Source organism: Schistocerca cancellata, chromosome 5 (assembly GCF_023864275.1).
Source record: "Schistocerca cancellata isolate TAMUIC-IGC-003103 chromosome 5, iqSchCanc2.1, whole genome shotgun sequence".
Lineage (NCBI taxonomy): Eukaryota > Metazoa > Arthropoda > Insecta > Orthoptera > Acrididae > Schistocerca > Schistocerca cancellata.
Window position 1 is genome coordinate 459,551,434 of NC_064630.1, and position 18,810 is coordinate 459,570,243.

The 18,810-nt window shown below is 43.6% G+C and overlaps 1 protein-coding gene across 1 annotated transcript in view; it reads right to left on the reverse strand.

Moving 5' to 3' along the window:
* Positions 1-18,810, reverse strand: part of LOC126187488 (protein jagged-1b) — a 568,139-nt gene that overhangs the window by 447,587 nt on the left and 101,742 nt on the right. Inside the window, exon 2 of the mRNA XM_049928595.1 lies at positions 1,602-1,895. Within this exon, the coding sequence (XP_049784552.1) occupies positions 1,602-1,895 (294 nt within the window). The remainder of the gene's footprint in view (positions 1-1,601; positions 1,896-18,810) is intronic.

Here is an 18,810-nt window from a genome sequence, read left to right on the forward strand (position 1 = left end):
AAAATATTTTCGCATTCGGAGGAAAAAGTTGGTGATTGGAGTTTCGTGAGAAGATTCCGGGAATTTCGTGAGAAGATTCACTGTAAACTTTAGAGAGTCTACAGTATGGTTTCACGCCTTCAGCAAGTAAAAAACGAATAACAGAACGCTGTTCGACTAGTGTGGACGTTTCAAGCGTACTCGCCATCTTGAAATGTATTTTTGAGGTTTAAAACAAAATGTTGACACATCAGCTGATCAGGGCTCCTCTCAGCGATAACAACTCAAAGCCATAAAAGTACCAAACTTGGCTCTACTATCAGTTTTTCCCCAGACCAATTTGTCTCTTTAATTACTGAATGACCCTCGTATATGTCCAGGAATGGAAGTTTGCTGCTTGCAAACTTTTAACGGTGCTTAATAGCGCGCAGGGCAGGGGTAAAATACAGGGAGCGAAAGGCTATTTACAATTTGTTCAGAAACCAGATGGCGGTTATAAGAGTCGAGGGACACGAAAGGGAAGCAGTGGTTGGGAAGGGAGTGAGACAGGGTTGTAGCCTCTCCCCGATGCTATTCAATCTGTATATTGAGCAAGCAGTAAAGGAAACAAAAGAAAAGTTCGGAGTAGGTATTAAAACCGATGGAGAAGAAATAAAAACTTTGAGGTTCGCCGATGACATTGTAATTCTATCAGAGACAGCAAACGACATGGAAGAGCAGTTGAACGGAATGGACAGTGTCTTGAAAGGAGGGTATAAGATGAACATCAACAAAAGCAAAACGAGGATAATGGAAAGTAGTCGAATTAAATCGGGTGATGCTGAGGGAATTAGATTAGGAAATGAGACACTTAAAGTAGTAAAGGAGTTCTGCTATCTGGGGAGCAAAATAACTGATGATGGTCGAAGTAGAGAGGATATAAAATGTAGACAGGCAATGGCAAAGAAAGCGTTTCTGAGAAAGAGAAATTTGTTAACATCGAGTATTGATTTAAGTGTCAGGAAGTCGTTTTTCAAAGTATTTGTATGGAGTGTAGCCATGTATGGAAGTGAAACATGGAGGATAAATAGTTTGGACAAGAAGAGAATAGAAGCTTTCGAAATGTGGTGCTACAGAAGTATGCTGAAGATTAGATAGGTATATCATATAACTAACGAGGAGGTATTGAATAGAATTGGGGAGAAGAGGAGTTTCTGGCACAACTTGACTAGAAGAAGGGATCGGTTGGTAGGACATGTTCTGAGATATCAAGGGACCACCAATTTGGTACTGGAGGGCAGCGTGGAGGGTAAAAATCGTAGAGGGAGACCAAGAGATGAATACACTGAGCAGATTCAAAGGATGTAGTTTGCAGTAGGTACTGGGAGATGATGAAGCTTGCGCAGGATAGAGTAGCATGGAGAGCTGCATCAAACAAGTCTCAGGACTGAAGACCACAACAACAACAACACATATTTAGAAATCTATGATGTCTTCTTCAGTACACTGCGAGAACTGACCCTGGAGACGGTCAGTACTATTGCACGACATACGTGATTGTGCAATAAACATGGAGCGTGTGGAGGGGCCCTCTGGGGACTGCGGCAGGTGTGTTGCGCAGCGGCGAGGCGGCCGGTACTCACCGTCCAGCGGAAGGTGAAGGGCAGGACGATGGTGTCGGCGCCCGAGTCGGGGTCGGCGAGCGTGAAGGAGCTGCCGCCGAGCACGGCGGAGGAGGCGTTGCCGAAGGAGCAGGAGCCGGTGGCGGTGACGCTGCTCTGGTACTCCTTGAGGCAGACGCGGAACAGCGTGCTGCACGGCCGCGGGCACTGCGACGCGTCGCCCGCGCCGCCGCAGCAGCCGCCGTCCAGCAGCCGCGACCGCGGGTTCGACATCTCCAGCACCTGCAGCTCGAAGTACCCGGAGCCGCGCGCCTCCTGCACACGTATACGAGAAGCATCGGTGTTAGCTCTCCCCGCACCGATGACCTGGAAACGTCTTTGACATACGTCAACGGGGACAGTTGAAAATATGTAATGTGCTGCGAATACATAGAAAGATAGAGCCCTTATCATTTAGCTACAATATAGCAGGTCAGCAACTGGAAGCAGTTAATTCCATAAATTATCTGGGAGTACGCATTAGGAGTGATTTCGTTGGTAAAGCAGATGCCAGACTGAGATTCATTCAAAAAATCCTAAGGAAATGCAATCCAAAAATAAAGGAAGAAGGTTACAGTACGCTTGTTCGTCCACTGCTTGAATACTGCTCAGCAGTGTGGGATCCGTACCAGATAGGGTTGATAGAAGAGATAGAGAAGATCCAACGGAGAGCAGCGCGCTTCGTTACACGATCATTTAGTAATCGCGCCGGCCGCGGTGGTCTAGCAGTTCTAGGCGCTCAGTCCGGAACCGCGGGACTGCTACGGTCGCAGGTTCGAATCCTGCCTCGGGCATGGATGTGTGTGATGTCCTTAGGTTAGTTAGGTTTAAGTAGTTCTAAGTTCTAGGGGAATTTTGACCACAGATGTTAAGTCCCATAGTGCTCAGAGCCATTTGAACCATTTAGTAATCGCGAAAGCGTTACGGAGATGATAGATAAACTCCAGTGGAAGACACTGCAGGAGAGACGCTCAGTAGCTCGGTACGGGCTTTTGTTGAAGTTTCGAGAACATACCTTCACCGAGGAGTCAAGCAGTATATATGCCTCCTTCCTACGTATATCTCGCGAAGAGACCATGAGGATAAAATCAGAGAGATTAGAGCCCACACAGAAGCATACAATCCTTCTTTCCACGAACAATACGAGACTGGAATAGAGGGGAGAACCGATAGACGTACTCAAGGTACCCTCCGCCACACACCGTCAGGTGGCTTGCGGAGTATGGATGTAGATGTGCTCGACCGGGACTCGAACCCGGGATCTCCTGCTTACATGGCAGACGCTCTGTCCATCTGAGCCACCGAGGACACAGAGGATAGCGCGACTGCAGGGTTTTATCTGTGGCACGCTTCCCGCGAAACCCACATTCTCAACGTATTGTCCCGCACTACATTCGTAGTGCCCCCGCCCAGTATACTCATTACTCGCGGTGCGTTGCCGATCCCCGTTAATAGTTCGGGCACTGTTTGTGCATTCGCACAGAAAAAGAAGATGGCCAAGTGGCCGGTGAGCCTTAACTATATATATACTAAGATGGTATCTGTTCTTTCGGACATGTCCGAAAGAACAGATACCATCTTAGTATATATAACGTCTTTGACGCCGCATAACACTCCTTTTCCTAGACGACCACGTGATTTAGACCAGTTCGGTATTACAGGGAATGTATTCACAGTTCCAAATATGGACAACCATCAGCTCTATTATGGAATGACGACAATGAAAATTTGTGGCGAAACGGGGCTCAAACCCCGATTTCGCGCATGCCATTAGGCTATCCGGGGGCGCACCACGGCCAGGCCCAAACCTCCATATGTCGTCAACCACGTATCTACAACATACGTGCGTGCAGTGCCAAACAAAATGGTATAGGCATGAGTATTCAAGTACAGAGATATGTAAACAGGCGGAATACGGCACTGCGGTCGGCAACGCCTATATAAGACGAGTGTCTGGCGCACTTGTTACATCGGTTACTGCTCCTACTATGGCAGGTTATCAAGATTTAAGTGAGTTTCAATGTTGTGTTATAGTCCGTGCAGTGATGGGACACAGAATCTCGTAGCGATGAAGTGGTACTTTTCTCGTACGACCGTTTCACGAGTATACCCTAAACATCAGGAATCCTGTAAAACATCATGTAAGTATGCTGTTTAGATTTTTATATTGGTAACGCCACGTAGCGCTCTATATAAGAATCACTGACTGTGCTGTGTGGAGTCCGTGGCTGGTTTGCATTGTTGGAATATTTGCTATTGTAGTGTTGGGCAGTTGGGTGCGAACAGCGCGTAGCGTTGCGCAGTTGGAGGTGAGCCGCCAGCAGTGGTGGATGTGGGGAGAGAGATGGCAGAGTTTTGAGAGCGGACGATCTGGACGTGTGTCCGTCAGAAAAAGGAACTTTGTAAGATTGGCTGTCATGAACTGATATATATATGATGACTTTTGAACACTATCAAGGAAAATAGATTGTTTGGTCTCTATCAAACTCTTTCATTTGCTTCCTATGCGTATCAGTAGTTAGTGCCTTCAGTAGTTAGAATCTCTTATTTAGCTGGCAATATTGGCGCTCGCTGTATTGCAGTAGTTCGAGTAACGAAGATCTTTGAGAGGTAAGTGATTCATGAAAAGTATAGGTTATTGTTAGTCAGGGCCATTCTTTTGTAGGGATTATTGAAAGTCAGATTGAGTTGCGCTAAAAATATTTTGTGTCAGTTTAGTATTGATCAGAATAAGTAAAGAGCGAAATGTCTGAGTACGTTCAGTTCTGCTCAGCTGATTGAAAATCAAATAACGTAGAGGTTTTCCAGCAAAGTAAAATATAATTTGCCTAAGGGGGTGTTTCAATCATATCTCCGATATCGATGCGGGCGAAAAAAGATGCTACAAGAACAGGACGAACGACGATTGAAGAGAATCGTTCAACTCACAGAAGTGCAACCCTTCCGCAACTTGCTGCAGATTTCAATGTAGGGCCATCAACAAGAGTCAATATGAAAACAATTCAACGGAACATCATCGGTGTGGGCATTCGGAGCCGAAGGACAAATTGTGTACTCTTGATGATTGCACGACACAAAGCTTTACGCCTCATCTGGGCCCGTCAACACCGACAGTGGGCTGTTGGTGACTGGAAACATGATGCCTCGTCGGACGAGTCTTGCTTCAAATTGTATCGAGCGGACGGTCGTGTACGGGTATGCAGAATACCTCATGAATTCATGGGCTCTGTAAGTCAAGCTGTTGAAGCTAGTGGAGGCTCTATAATGGTGTGGGGCATATGCAGTTGCAATGATGCGGACCCCTGATACGCCTAGATAGGACTCTGACAGATGACACGTACGTAAGTATCCTGTCTGATCACCTGCAACCATTCATGTCCATTGTGCATTTGACTGACTTGGGCAATTCTAGCAGGACAATGCGACACCCCACAGGTCCAGAATTGCTACAGAATGGTTCCAGGAACACTCTTCTGAGATTAAACACCTTCGCTGGCCACCAAACTCCACAGATATGAACATTATTGAGCATATCTGTGATGTCTTGCAACGTGTTGCTTAGAAGATATCTCCACCCCCTCGTACTCTTACGGATTTACGTCCCCCTATATTGATCACTCCATCTCGTTAGGAATGAAATACAAGTCTTAGAGGCCCTGATGTCGACAGGGTTCTTCGAGAATGCATACTGTGTTGTCTTAGCGGCAGGCCTAGATGACCGCAGTGTTAATTCATTCATCAAATTTGAGTTCATTTGTCCAATACAGCTCATGAGATGCCTTTCCACGAAGTATAGTCCAGTATCTGCCTTATACAAGTTATTAGAAAAAAGTATTCCGTATTTTGAGAGATCAGAACAATAAGAAATGTCCAGTATACATAGGCGCTAAAATGCATACCTTAAGATTGGATTGGATTGTTTGGGAGAAGAGACTAAACAGCGAGGTCATCGGTGTCATAGGATTAGGGAAGGACGGGGGAGGAAGTCGGCCGTGCCCTTTCAAAGGAACCATCCCGGCATTTGCCTGGAGGGATTTAGGGAAATCACGGAAAACCTAAATCAGGATGTCCGGACGCGGGATTGAACCGTCGTCCTCCCGATACCTTAAGAGCTATCAGCATCTTCGCCACTGCAAGCTCTTCGCTATTAACAAACACTGTAAAGAAATGAGTAGTAGGCTTCTATTACGCCGATAGATGCAAAGATAAAAGGGCGGTGTAAAAGCATTTCACAAAGTTATCAAAACAAGAACTGGCCGCATTACGACTAATGTCTGCACTGCACTAACACAGAACTGTGAATACGGTTTATTGTAACAAAATTAGCAGATATTTACTGCCTGCTGCTTCCATGGGCAATAACAGAGGACTTCGTCCACATTTGTTTACAGCATTCTGTAGCACTTTCGTAATGGCAAACAGCTTGCAGCAGAATGGATTCTTTCAGAAGAGAAAAACAGCAACAAGTGCTGATAGCTCCTAAGATATGCATTGTAGAGCCCATGGTTACTAGACACTGCATCTTGTTTTGATCCATAGTAACATCTCTCAAAATATTGAATACTTTTTGGAGAAAAAAATCCCTCTGTATAGTACTTGAATTTGAGCTGATACGGTAACAAACTGATTGTCCATGTCTGTTCGCAGCATCCTTACCAAATCCTCGACAGAATTTCACTGAAGCTGTCTTCGTGAAGAATATACGAAACAAGCAAAGGTAACAACTACACATTTATTACATGTGATGTGTTAACTTCAGGTAGTAATTGGAAAGGAATAAAATATGGAGTTACACAAAAGAGTGGTTTCGTACTCCACTGGAATAATTTTGCAAGAATACTCAGGATACTCGGAACTTGAACCAGTTATCCGAGATGGTAAGAGTAAGTCGTATGTGGGAATACTACTTTCATCTACAAGAAGAACAGTTAGAATTGATTCCCGCTTGCACAGTGATGGTCTACAAAGACTAGTTGTACTACAGAGCACTCTAGTTCAAATGGTTCAAATGGCTCTGACCACTATGGGACTTAACTGCTGAGATCATCAGTCCCCTAGAACTTAGAACTACCTAAACCTAACTAACCTAAGAACATCACACACATCCATGCCCGAGACAGGATTCGAACCTGCCACCGTAGCGGTCGCGCGGTTCCAGACTGTAGCGCCTAGAACCGCACGGCCACCCCGGCCGGCAGCACTCTAGTTAAGCACTCTTTTCCTTAGATCATGTAAGAATGTTTGAGAGATTTGGAAAGACTCTTACCCTTGATACACACCGATTAAAAACGTCAATACTCTCTTGCTAGACTCCGAGACGGTAACAAAATAATAAAGTCTACGCATTCACACAGAATTCGATAAGCGTGACGTAGCATTAAATTCAGGGCAGTAGAGACGTCTGTATTCTCCCCTTTACGCGCCTGCGCAATAGTCAACGACGGGAAACATCTATTAATGCTTATACAGGAAAACATACAGCAGACCCTTCCCGCACTGCAGTATTAATACAGCTGCAAAATTCCAGCTGCACTGACGGTTTGTACCTTAGCGCTCGCTGCCAGAACAGAAGGTAACGCGGCCGTGTTTGAGCACACTGTGACCGCGCGCCGCTTCGCCCCGCTGGCCGAGCACAGCGGCTTGCGGCAAACAGGATGTGATGTCAGAACGAGCGATCACTGGCCACGCGGAGAATGCGGCTCCCGCTGCGTCGTTCGCGGCTGACATCCCTGCGGCACTCTGCCCAACACTTACTTTCAAAAGAAAGAAGAATGGGCAATGCGATGGCTGTACAGACAACATTGCTCTGCAGGCTTTCACCGACGATACCACTCCAAATGAATTGTTGGCACTGGTTTACCAGCAGTAATTGTATAATTCCACCTTTGTTCAAGATGTCAATTTATTTACCAGCTCTTTATAAGAGGTGTCACGAAATTATTCCATAGTGTACGGACCAAATCAAGAAAACAAAGTCCAATAAACATGGGCTCTAAAATGAATACATCCAGAGCTATGAGCACTTGTTCATTTCATTACTGTGAAGTACATCTCTTCTACTGAAGACTATTTGCTATTACGAACGACCTACTCCACGGAGCGCAATAAACAACAATAACACAGTTCGTTGTTATTGTCTAGGGATGCAGCAGGCAGCAAACATCTGTTAGTGTTGTTACTGTTAACAAAATCAAAGATCCGAGTAAAAGCAATACAGTTTTTGACATGCTTTGAGATTGTAGTTTTATCTTTTTAGTTGCCCATATAACGCAAGAATATTACCCACGCGGGGAAATGACAGAGGTGATCTTCTGTTCTGGTTTGGCAAATGGAAGCAATCTCCGAGCCCGCGTCTTGTATGCTGAAAAATATCCCGAGGTGGGGGTCCCATCTGCAGTCTTTTCCGGCCTTACTATGAATGGGCACTACATTTAGAACCTCCTCTAGCGATGCCTAACAAGTACAGGTCGTATGTAATAACAAGCAGATTAGATTAGAATCTCTGCTGTTTCACAGTAACGGAATAATAGTGTTCTCACTTTTTTACTGAATTTTGTAGGTACTTCGCAAAGCGTTTGCAGCAGAAGAGATATGTTTCACAGTAGTGAAGATGAACAAGTGCTCACAGCTCTTAAGATATGCATTTTAGAGCCTATGTTCATTGTTTTACTGCATATGTTTTTTTCCTACTTTCCGTTCATACTACCACGTCTCAAAAAACAATACTTTTTTAGCACCCTGTACATGAATTCCTGAAAATATATGGTTCACTGCTTTACATTACTTTAGAACGCGGAAAAAAAACTTACTAGAGATCCCCATACTACTCATTTTGTGCCGGCCAGAGTGGCCGAGCGGTTCTAGGCTTTACAGTCCGGAACCGCGCGACCGCTACGGTCGCAGGTTCGAATCCTGCCTCGGGCATGGATGTGTGTGATGTCCCTAGGTTAGTTAGGTTTAAGTAGTTCTAAGTTCTAGGGGACTTATGACCACAGCAGTTGAGTCCCATAGTGCTCAGAGCCATTTGAATTTCAATTCTCTGTTTGCCATAATCTAGTTGCTGGTTGTCAAGACGGCATATAACTTTACTGTCCGCCGCTTTCATGCTGCTAAACACGTTCTTCACTGCCGCAACTTTTCTTCCACACTACCACCTCTCAAAAATTGGAATGCTTTTTAGCACGCTGTACATGAATTCCTGAAAATATATGGTTCACTGCTTTACTTTACTTTACAACGCGGAAAAAAACTTACCAGAGATCCCCATACTACTAATTTTGTCATTAGCATACTGTATAAAATATAACAAAGAACTTTCGTAGCATCGTGCCATCAGATGTACTAAATGGCATTAGTGAATTGTTTAACAGCGTAAACCTTACTCCATTACTAATTACACAATCTTTATACGTTTTGTTCTGGGTGATGTTATGTTCTAAAGAACAGTAATTCTGTGTTTGCCATAAACTAGTTGCCGGCTGTCAAGACGACATACAGCTTTACTGCCGCCACTTTCATGCTGCTAAACACGTTCTTCACTGCTGCAAATCAAATGTTACTGTACTCATAATAACATTATTTATTTGCTAATGACGGCGTGAAATTCGAAATGCTTAGAGTGAAGCAGGAATATTGATTTCTTCATGGTTCGTTGTATCATTTGCAGACCGATGTGTGCGGAAGATTACTTTCTTACCATCAAACGTCTTTCTCAGCTTTGCACGTGATGAAAAACACGGTTATTTGTAGAGGTCATAGTGTATCATGTTTTTGGAGTAATGCCACTATATAATATTTATATTTAATAAAAAGTTATTCCCGAGAACTGAGGGTTGTATCCAATTACACTAGATTCTAGGTTATAACACGACGATATGCACGTGTAGTGTTATTATTTATTGGCCTTTAGCTTACACCATATATGTTGTTTCACACACACACACACACACACACATACAAACAAACACACACACACACACATATATATATATATATATATAGACGTGTGTGTGTAAATTCGAATGTTGTAGAACAGTTTTGTGCAGTATTTTGTAGCATGCTGGTAATAGATGCGTATACCTGCGCAAGAGTGGATCTCTGTTTCGCATGCTAACAAAGCCATCATGCAGGTTGGCAACAAAAGACCAAATTTACAAGTTTTTGTAAAATGATTGCATTACTCCCTTGTAGTCTGGGGCACCGAAAGAAACAAAGATCTGTGTCCTCTTGTTCTCCACGATATCAGAAAGATGGTCTCTACGATGTGCATCCTATGAAGAGGTTGACGGTAACAGCGGCAATTAAATTTGATTCTAGCTATTAAAAAGTTGCGATACCGAGACACTGAATGCGTATGGGATTACATGGAATAGGGGCGACGGGTAAATTATTGCGTACTTCTTGTTATGTATGGGTGAAATTGAAGTAATCGTCACTGCGAAGACTGATACGAACATCAGCTGGTCAGGATTGAACCCGGAGATTTAGAGTAAGTAAATGAACACATGTGGTTATTAATCGATAACTGAAGAGAATATTCATCAGTTTATCGTTTCCAAGTAATGGTAGAAACCAAATCGGCGTGATCTTGCGCTGTTTTCATGCACTCTAAATGTTTGGGAAATTTTCTTACGGAAGAAATAGCATGTACAGGTAGTAATGAGAGAGCGAAATGTACCAAGATTCATGTCGAAAACTCCACCGAATTTTTATTTTTGCTAAAGAGCTAAAATTAACGTAAAGCGATGAGCTTTAGTGGCTTGTGTGTCAGGTGTTTGGCGGTACTGAAAACACGTAAAACAGCGAACTCGCTGGGATCAAAACTAAATTATTAACGCGTGTGCCTTAAAATCCAACTGACGCGGAGAAACAGAAAGAAAGCTGTAATTAGAGAGCGGTGGGTCAAAAAGAGAGCAGCAACTGCATCGAGGAAACCAGGTTTCTGGTTTTTTTATATGTCTGACATTCGTAGAGCGTTCTCCTCGAGGGTCATTATACCATTAAGCAATTTCTTTAATTATACTCTCCTCTTCTGATGCCTGAAACTCTATGCTGCATCTCTTACACCAGAAAAGAAAAAAAAGGTCATTATCCTATTTGATGGACGGTGGCAATTACCTCCCCTTTTAAATCAAAATGTTTGTTTGCACGTCTTGAAGGAGGACAAATTGACAACGGCGACACTTAACACACTAAGAAGGCGCGAAGTGTGAAGTCGAGTCGCGCGCTATGAATACTACTAGGGGAAAGTGACACCACCCTTCTTTCAGAAACCGCCGAACTTTTGTGTTGCTGTTTGAAAATCACGGGCGTCCTACACCACCGGCCACATGCGAATACAACCAAAGCAACATTAGGCTAAGTAGTGTTGTTTTTACAGACAATTTCAATGAGCACTTCACTTGCGCATGGTGAGGCGCTCGTCTTTTACACTCGTGTGGTAAAGGGTCCTAAAAATGAGCTCAGGTCAGCAACACAGCAGCTGTCTAAGGAACTGCAAAATGCATTGCAGTTGAAGGTGGACTTTTTGAACATCTTACTTGAGGAAATGTACGCAATTAAACAAAACATTAGACCACAATGTTTTATTTAACAACACCTGAATTTGTCCCGTTCTCCATTGTTAGTTTATTCGGAAGCCGTTAAGAACAAGTCATATGTTTATATGACGTTTTTTTGTACAGTATCACTAATATTATCATCCCTCTAAGTGTGTAACTTTCCTCCTGTCTCAAGGTGTACTAATATAAGACGTCTTCTACTTACATTTTAAAATAATCTTTCGGATGCATTATTTTTTTCAAGATCGTAAATGTGTAGCGTCTCCGTATTTGTTATTGTTGAAGTAGTAGACGTCTAGATACGAAACTCTAGACAGTCAGTCTGTTGTTTTATTTATTTACACTAATTTGGATAGATGGTTTACTGATATCCATTCATCATTTTGACATAGTCTCCTTACAAACAAATTTTTCCAACAGCAGAACAACACGAATTTGTTTGTTGTTGGCCTTTAAATTTCATGTCAGTCAATTTCTTCCGTAGTAAAGCCGTATCTGGAAACCAGTGATAACAGTACTTTATGATTCAGAATTACGTCGTGTGAATTTTATTGTAGGTAATTCTGGAAGAGCCGTAAAGATTACGTTGCAGTGATTGCATATTAATCTTACACATCTAAAACTGGAATTAAAATTCCAAACATCGACGCCAGCCGAAATATTGTGCAATGCGGTGCATTTGTAAAACTCCTGGTCGTCGTGATTTTGAGTTTCAATCAAGGTAATTCTCGCTTAATTAGACAGCACCATAGTCAATATTTTTGCTTCATCTTGTCGAGTTGAGATGAAGCTAATGACCTACTCCTGTTTAAAGGTACGGTCCGAACAAAAACACAATAAATAAATATCTAAAGAAGCACTACTATAGTTACTGCAATAATTCGCGTCGTACGGAAAATAAAGCAGTACCTTGAATGGCTGCAGCAGAAGTTACTTTACAGCAAACAAAACTATTTGTTTGCATTTGCTTGTGGCAACTCTCAAAGAATTTGCCGTATGGTGCTAATAAGTCGTCTAAAAACTCATTAATAAGAGTGAATCACATTTGTCCAGCCAATATACCGAGCTGCTTCACTGCTACATATATATCTATGCATAATTTCAGAAACACGCATGACTCTATAAATGAGTGTCCAGTGACATGCTAGGGATATAGGCTCTTCAATATAGATACTGAAACCACGTGAAATGTTGCTGAGGATTTGTATAAGCAGTACTGATACGAATAATCTTTTGGATAGCTACCTAGTCCCCAGCGTTGCCTGTGGGTCGTTAAACCGTCGTCGAGAATTGGCCAGGTGTTCCACCAGGCCGGTCATCGGCTCCATACGATCCGTCAACTAAATTAAGCGCTTTCAAATTTCATTGGCGACCGCTCCGTGGAAGACGTAAAAGGACCAGTAAAAAGTAGCCGGTCGGACATTGAGAACTAATTAATGGGCAAAGTCGCCGGAGGTAATCTGTGCGCGGGACACTTTAGGCAGTGCGGGCGCCGGCAAGTGCCGTAATGCCAGGATGGGCAGTTTTAATTACGGCCGGCGTTGTGGGCGGTCGGGGACCGCGGGCGTTCTCTGTGCGCAGCTGGCGGCTCCACCAGCTGGGGACCGCACCGTGCTGAGCCGCCTCACAGCCTACTGAATTGAAGCTGAGCGCGAGTGTAAATCAAAGGAAAGAGGATGCAGTACGGCACCGGAGCGTTACGTACAGGGCTTCTAAAATATGGGTGCAGTACCAGTTGTCCACCACAATGTGAATAGCTTCCGGGGACTAGGCAGCTGTTTATTTTCTCGCATCATCTCATACTGAAAAGCCACAGAACCTGGTACACCTGCCTAATATTGTGTAGTTGCCCGCGAGCACGCATAAGTGCCGAAACATGACGTGGCATGGATACGACAAATTTATGATGTAGCACTGGGCCGGCCGGTGTGGCCGTGCGGTTCTAGGCGCTTCAGTCTGGAACCGCGTGACCGCTACGGTCGCAGGTTCGAATCCTGCCTCGGGCATGGATATGTGTGATGTCCTTAGGTTAGTTAGGTTTAAGTAGTTCTAAGTTCTAGGGGACTGATGACCACAGATGTTAAGTCCCATAGTGCTCAGAGCCATTTGAACCATTTTTGTAGTACTGGAAGGAATTGACACCACGCATCCTGCAGGGCTGTCCGTAAGTCCATAAGAATACGAGGGAGCGGTGATCTCCTGTGAACAGCACGTTGCAAGGCATCCCCAAATATGCTCAATAATGTTCATGTCTGGGAAGTTTGGTGGCCAGCGGAAGTGTTTAAACTCAGAAGGATGTTCCTGGAGCCACTCTGTAGTAATTCTGGACGTGTTGCGTGTCGCATTGTACCACTGGAATTTCCCAAGTCCGTCGGAGTGCACAATGGACAAGAATGGATACAGGGGATCGGACAGGATACTTACGTGCGTGTCACCTGCCGGAGTCGTATCTAGACGTAACAAGTGTCCCACATCAGGGGTCCCATACCGCACCAATTGCACACGCCCCAACCGTTACAGAGCCTCCACCAGCTTCAACAGTCCCCTACTGACATGCCGGGTCCATACCCGTTCACGACCATCCGCTCGATACAACTTGAAATGAGACTCGTCCGACCAGGCAACATGTTTCCAGTCATCAATAATCCAATGTCGGTGTTGACGGGCCCAGGCGAGGCGTAATGCTTTGTGTCGTGCAGTTATCAAGGTTACACGAGAAGGCTTCGGCTCCGAGAGCCCATATCAGTGATGTTTCGTTGAATGGTTCGCACGCTGACATTTGTTGATGGCCCATCACTGAAATCTGCAACAATTTGCGGAAGGGTTGCGCATCTGTCACATGTACGAATCGAAGTACACAGATGCTTCAGAAGCGAACAGAATACTTGGCACGCTTGACCAAGCGTTTGTTGTAAGGGGATTTCAAAACTTGAGTTACACATTATTATTACAGATCATATAACTTTTTTTGAATGCTGTACTACATTTGAATATGTCACAATTACACGACACTGTTTCTCAACAGTCACCAGGTCTCTGGAAACAGCGGTCGGAGCATAAAAAAAAATCATCGAATTCCTCGACGATAGAAATCCGCTCCTTGTTTACCAAGCCATTCGAGAACCGTTGTGTGAACTCATCGTTGGAACATCTCTTTCCCCTAGATGTTCTTTCAAAGTGGCTTGCCGAAAAGATGGAAATCACATGGTGCAAGATCTTCCTTCCTTAACGATCAGAATCTCTCACTTGACCAAATTCTGGGCACTATTTCGCAACGACTTGATGCGCCACTGCATTTGTTACATACTTCGAAAATTTGACGGTGAATATGTGTGCAATTTAGGTGTTTTGTTCACAATAATCGTGATGTCCCACGCCTGCTTCAACTTTGGAGTACGTTTCCAGTTGCTACGCCATTTCACTAGCATACTGCGATTACGCGAACCGCAACAGAATAGTCGCTTCATGAAGCCTGAAACATATAATCTCTTCTGACAATGTGCCACTCTTGTTGCACAATGGCCTTAGCCTGGGACGAAATGTGAAGTCCCAGCGCATGTGCTTGTTTAAAGAGTTGTTCTTGATACGCAAGATTTTGTCTGCGAAAGGGCATTTACGTATTACGGTCGCTTGTAAGCGCGGTCGTATCCACCTGCGACAGGCTCAGGATAGCAGTTTAGTGCGCCTGAGACAAAGGAGTGAGGCGGGTAGCGGGAAGGCGTTTCCGAAACACCTTGTTCCCTGTGTGACTGCGAGCCGGCGCATTCCTGTGCCGTCCCAGACAGCCTAATCACGTGTCCGACATCACGAGGGGGGATTCGTGGTCCAGCTGTGAAACCTTAGCGAGGTCCGGGGGCGTCCTGAAACTCTAAGTCACGCTGTTAAATGAGAAGAACCCCGAACTCGACACCGTCCCTACCGGCCTATGTCCCTACTTCACTAGTAATCGGCAAACCGTCGGCTGAAAAAAAAAAAAAAATTCAGGGAGCTTTTGTTCCTCAATACGGCAGACACAGAAAGTTTAAAAAAATTGGTTTCGAATTTGGAACGAATTCCCGTTGGAAACTTTTTTTTCGGAACGCATGGAGTAACTAAGCACTGTGCTATGTTGTCTAAGAAAGCACTTCGTTGAGAAAACATGAAAATATCCTCGAATCATTCAGTTAATGCCCGCTCAGCCTTTCCTTGGCAGACGTCAGAAGCAGAGTCGTGAGACCACTGGGCAACTTTGCTCCAACAATGTTTAAATCACTGTATGTGTTAAGGAGGAGCGGGATTCAAGTCTCTGTTAGACTTTTTGTGTTATATGGCCATTGGTTTTCCAAATCATTGCACACGAATGTCAGAAAGGTTCCGCAAGCTGTTCATTGCCTGTTTTATCCGTCTCTCTGCGGATGGGTTATATCATGACTATAATGACATTAACATCGACGGAACGTTGAATTCTAACCTTCCTTCCTCCAATGATTCAAAATGTTTTTTTCGACGATTTCCACAAAACGTACACTCCTTTATTTTAGACGATGTTTTCTATTTATTCCTATTTGGAGAAGCTACTTAAAAAAAAAACAACAAAAAGAAACGGAGAGATGGATGATTTACAGTATTCTCGGGTATGTCCAAAGTCAACAAGAGCTACAGAAAAGTAAGCTAATCATCTTCTGGAAACTGAGTTTGGTTTAAGAGGTAGAAGTCCTCACTTACTATTTAACGGATGGGTCCATAGTTCTTAACAATACGTATAAGACGAAATCTGTCAGGCAAAAATTTTTCAGTTATTAAGCCATCAGGATATGTATCGAGAACTAGTTTACAGCTATATAAAGATATGAAACATGCAAGTAATGCTGCTCATTTGAGAATAATCGAATTACTTAAGTTTAAGATAAAGTTTGAACAATAATAAACAGAAAATACACATTATCTTTCTAATGTCGCCAGTTAATATTTCCTTAGCATATTTCGTAGATACAAGATCTGCAAGATCACCGTCTTGTTAAGCGCCACAATTCTAGTTTCCACAGTTTGTTTAAAATTCAATGTGTTTCACACAGTACTTTGCTGAAAGTGTTGATGCAAACCTGTCAAATTTGAATTCGTCTCCCTAGTCTGATGACACCAGACGTACATATTACCGTTGACTAAAAAGTGTAACAATATTTTTATCAATAATTTTACTCTTTTGTGTTACGTATTGTTATGTCGTCAACAAAGGTAATTACGTTTCCAGGCGAACAGGAAGCCACAAAACATCACTGTTGTTCTCTTGTAGTACATATTATTATTGAATATTTAACTTGTTGAGCTAATATTTTATCATCTCGATACCGTAGAACAAACAGTCAACAGACTGATGAAATGGACAGTTCTGCAAAGTTGTAAAAAATCATTTCGTGTGCAAAAATCCTACCGCTGCTGAACACAAGTTCTAGTTGGAGGACTAGCGGGCTTTTCTCCGTCCGTGGGGCTGCGCTCTTGGATTTTCCTTTCCTCGGTTTACACAAAGCCTTCATTAGAGGGCGGTGGCTCCTACAGCACATAGCGTGACTGTGCCATCATGCGGACGCCTTTCCACTCTCGTTAAGTACAGTTCGTTGTGAGCTTTCGCAAATTCAAAGGCGCTTTCACCAAAAATGCTCGGTTCCCATCAATAGACAGAAAGCGTCGAGATGCTTCAACCTGATATTAACAGAGAGAATAATCCTTGACCTCGAATGCCCGATGGCCATCCTAACGTAGTCATACTTTCCCACGTAGTATTTACGTGCTGTAGTTTCTGCTTTTGCGCAGAGTATGTCCATAAATTTGTTTAAACATTAATTTTTCGTTTTCTATGCTTATATATACTTGACGCAAGATATTTTTACTCCTGAAGTTCTTAGTACCACATTACTCAGGATTTTCTGAAACTCAGCACCAAAATTTCGTATACATTTCAATCTTACTAGCATTACATTTTTTGGTTCGTGCTCATAATAGCGTTTCTATTATGACTAAACTTTTATGATGCGACAATATGTCATCGACGTTAGCGCAGAATGAGTCACCGCGATAACTCCTCATGGTCGTAAACCTAACTGAAAGTCGATAAATGAAGCTCATGATCGTTTAGCTCTCAGTTTATGGATAGACCAAACTTTTTTTTTACTATCCTAATTGTATGTGTACTAACGGGGAACAACAGCGACGGAGATACGATTCGTTACACATATGAAATACCTGACAGCATAAGAGCATGTAGGACCAATTTGTGGCTTGTGGTGGTGCTGATAATGCCTTGCATTACTAGCATCTCTCAACATAAAAGTAGGATAAACTGCAAAAGTAAGGTCTAAATGACTGGGGGCAACACCAGCTATTCTCTCTAGATAGTTTTGAGACTCATGTTTTATTGAAATTCATTGTTTCAGGTTACAATGGTTGTGAAATCCATAATCGCTGTTCCACTTACGCAGCCGATACTCACATCTTCGTATCTGTCATTGTGCCAAGCCGAAGAGAAATAAAGTTACTATGAAATTAATTACTTTCCACTGTATATCATGCCGTTTCAATTCTTGAAAACGACAGCACACTACGTGGGCATCCTTAAATGCTCAAAAAATGGTTCAAATGGCTCTGAGCACTATGGGACTTAACATATGAAGTCATCAGTCCCCTAGAACTTAGAACTACTTAAACCTAACTGACCTAAGGACAGCACACACATCCATGCCCGAAGCAGGATTCGAACCTGTGACCGTAGCAGTTCGCGCAGTTCCGGACTCAAGCGCCTAGAATCGCTCGGCCACCGCGGCCGGCCCTTGAATACTAATTCTTAGCGGCAATGAACCGCTTTCAACAAGGAAGGATGAAAGCAAGAGTAAGGTTTTAACGGCTCGTCAACTTGGAGGTCGTTACAGACAGAGCACAAGCTGGGAATGGTTCAAGGGTGCGGAAGGAATTCGATCGTGCCCTTTCAAAGGAACCATCCGGGCATTGCCTGGAGCGGTTTAGGGAAATCACCTGGATGGCCGGTCGATGTGAACGGTCATCCACAAGAATGCGAGTGCAGTGTGCTAATCACTGCACCATCTAGCTCGGTACTTTCGATAAAACTGTAGTGTGGTATAACAATATATTTCGTTCTGTTATTTTGTATGCTTTGTAAACATCCATGGATGCTAGCCAGCCGGCCGGGGGTGGCCGAGCGGTTCTAGGCGCTTCAGTTTGGAACCGCGCGACCGCTACGGTCGCAGGTTCGAATCCTGCCTCGGGCATGTATGTGTGTGTTGTGTTTAGGTTAGTTAGGTTTAAGTGGTTCCAATTTCTAGGGGACTGATGACCACAGCTGTTAAGTCCCAAAGTGCTCAGAGCCATTTGAACCATTTGATGCTAGCCACTTACGAGCACAAACAAATTCATGCAAGAACTGGTGCTACCAAAAAAATCTTTCATGCTGGAGTGTACACTAAAAGCTAGTCACACTATAGGGAATAATAACTAATTATTTGACTGAAAACAATAAATGATTTACCTGCGGGATCATATTACTGTGGATAAAATTGCCACGGTACCCATGTTACGTAGGCAGCTGTAGTGTAACAAAAATAACGAGTGAGGATGAAATATGCATTTATGCGTTGCGCGAG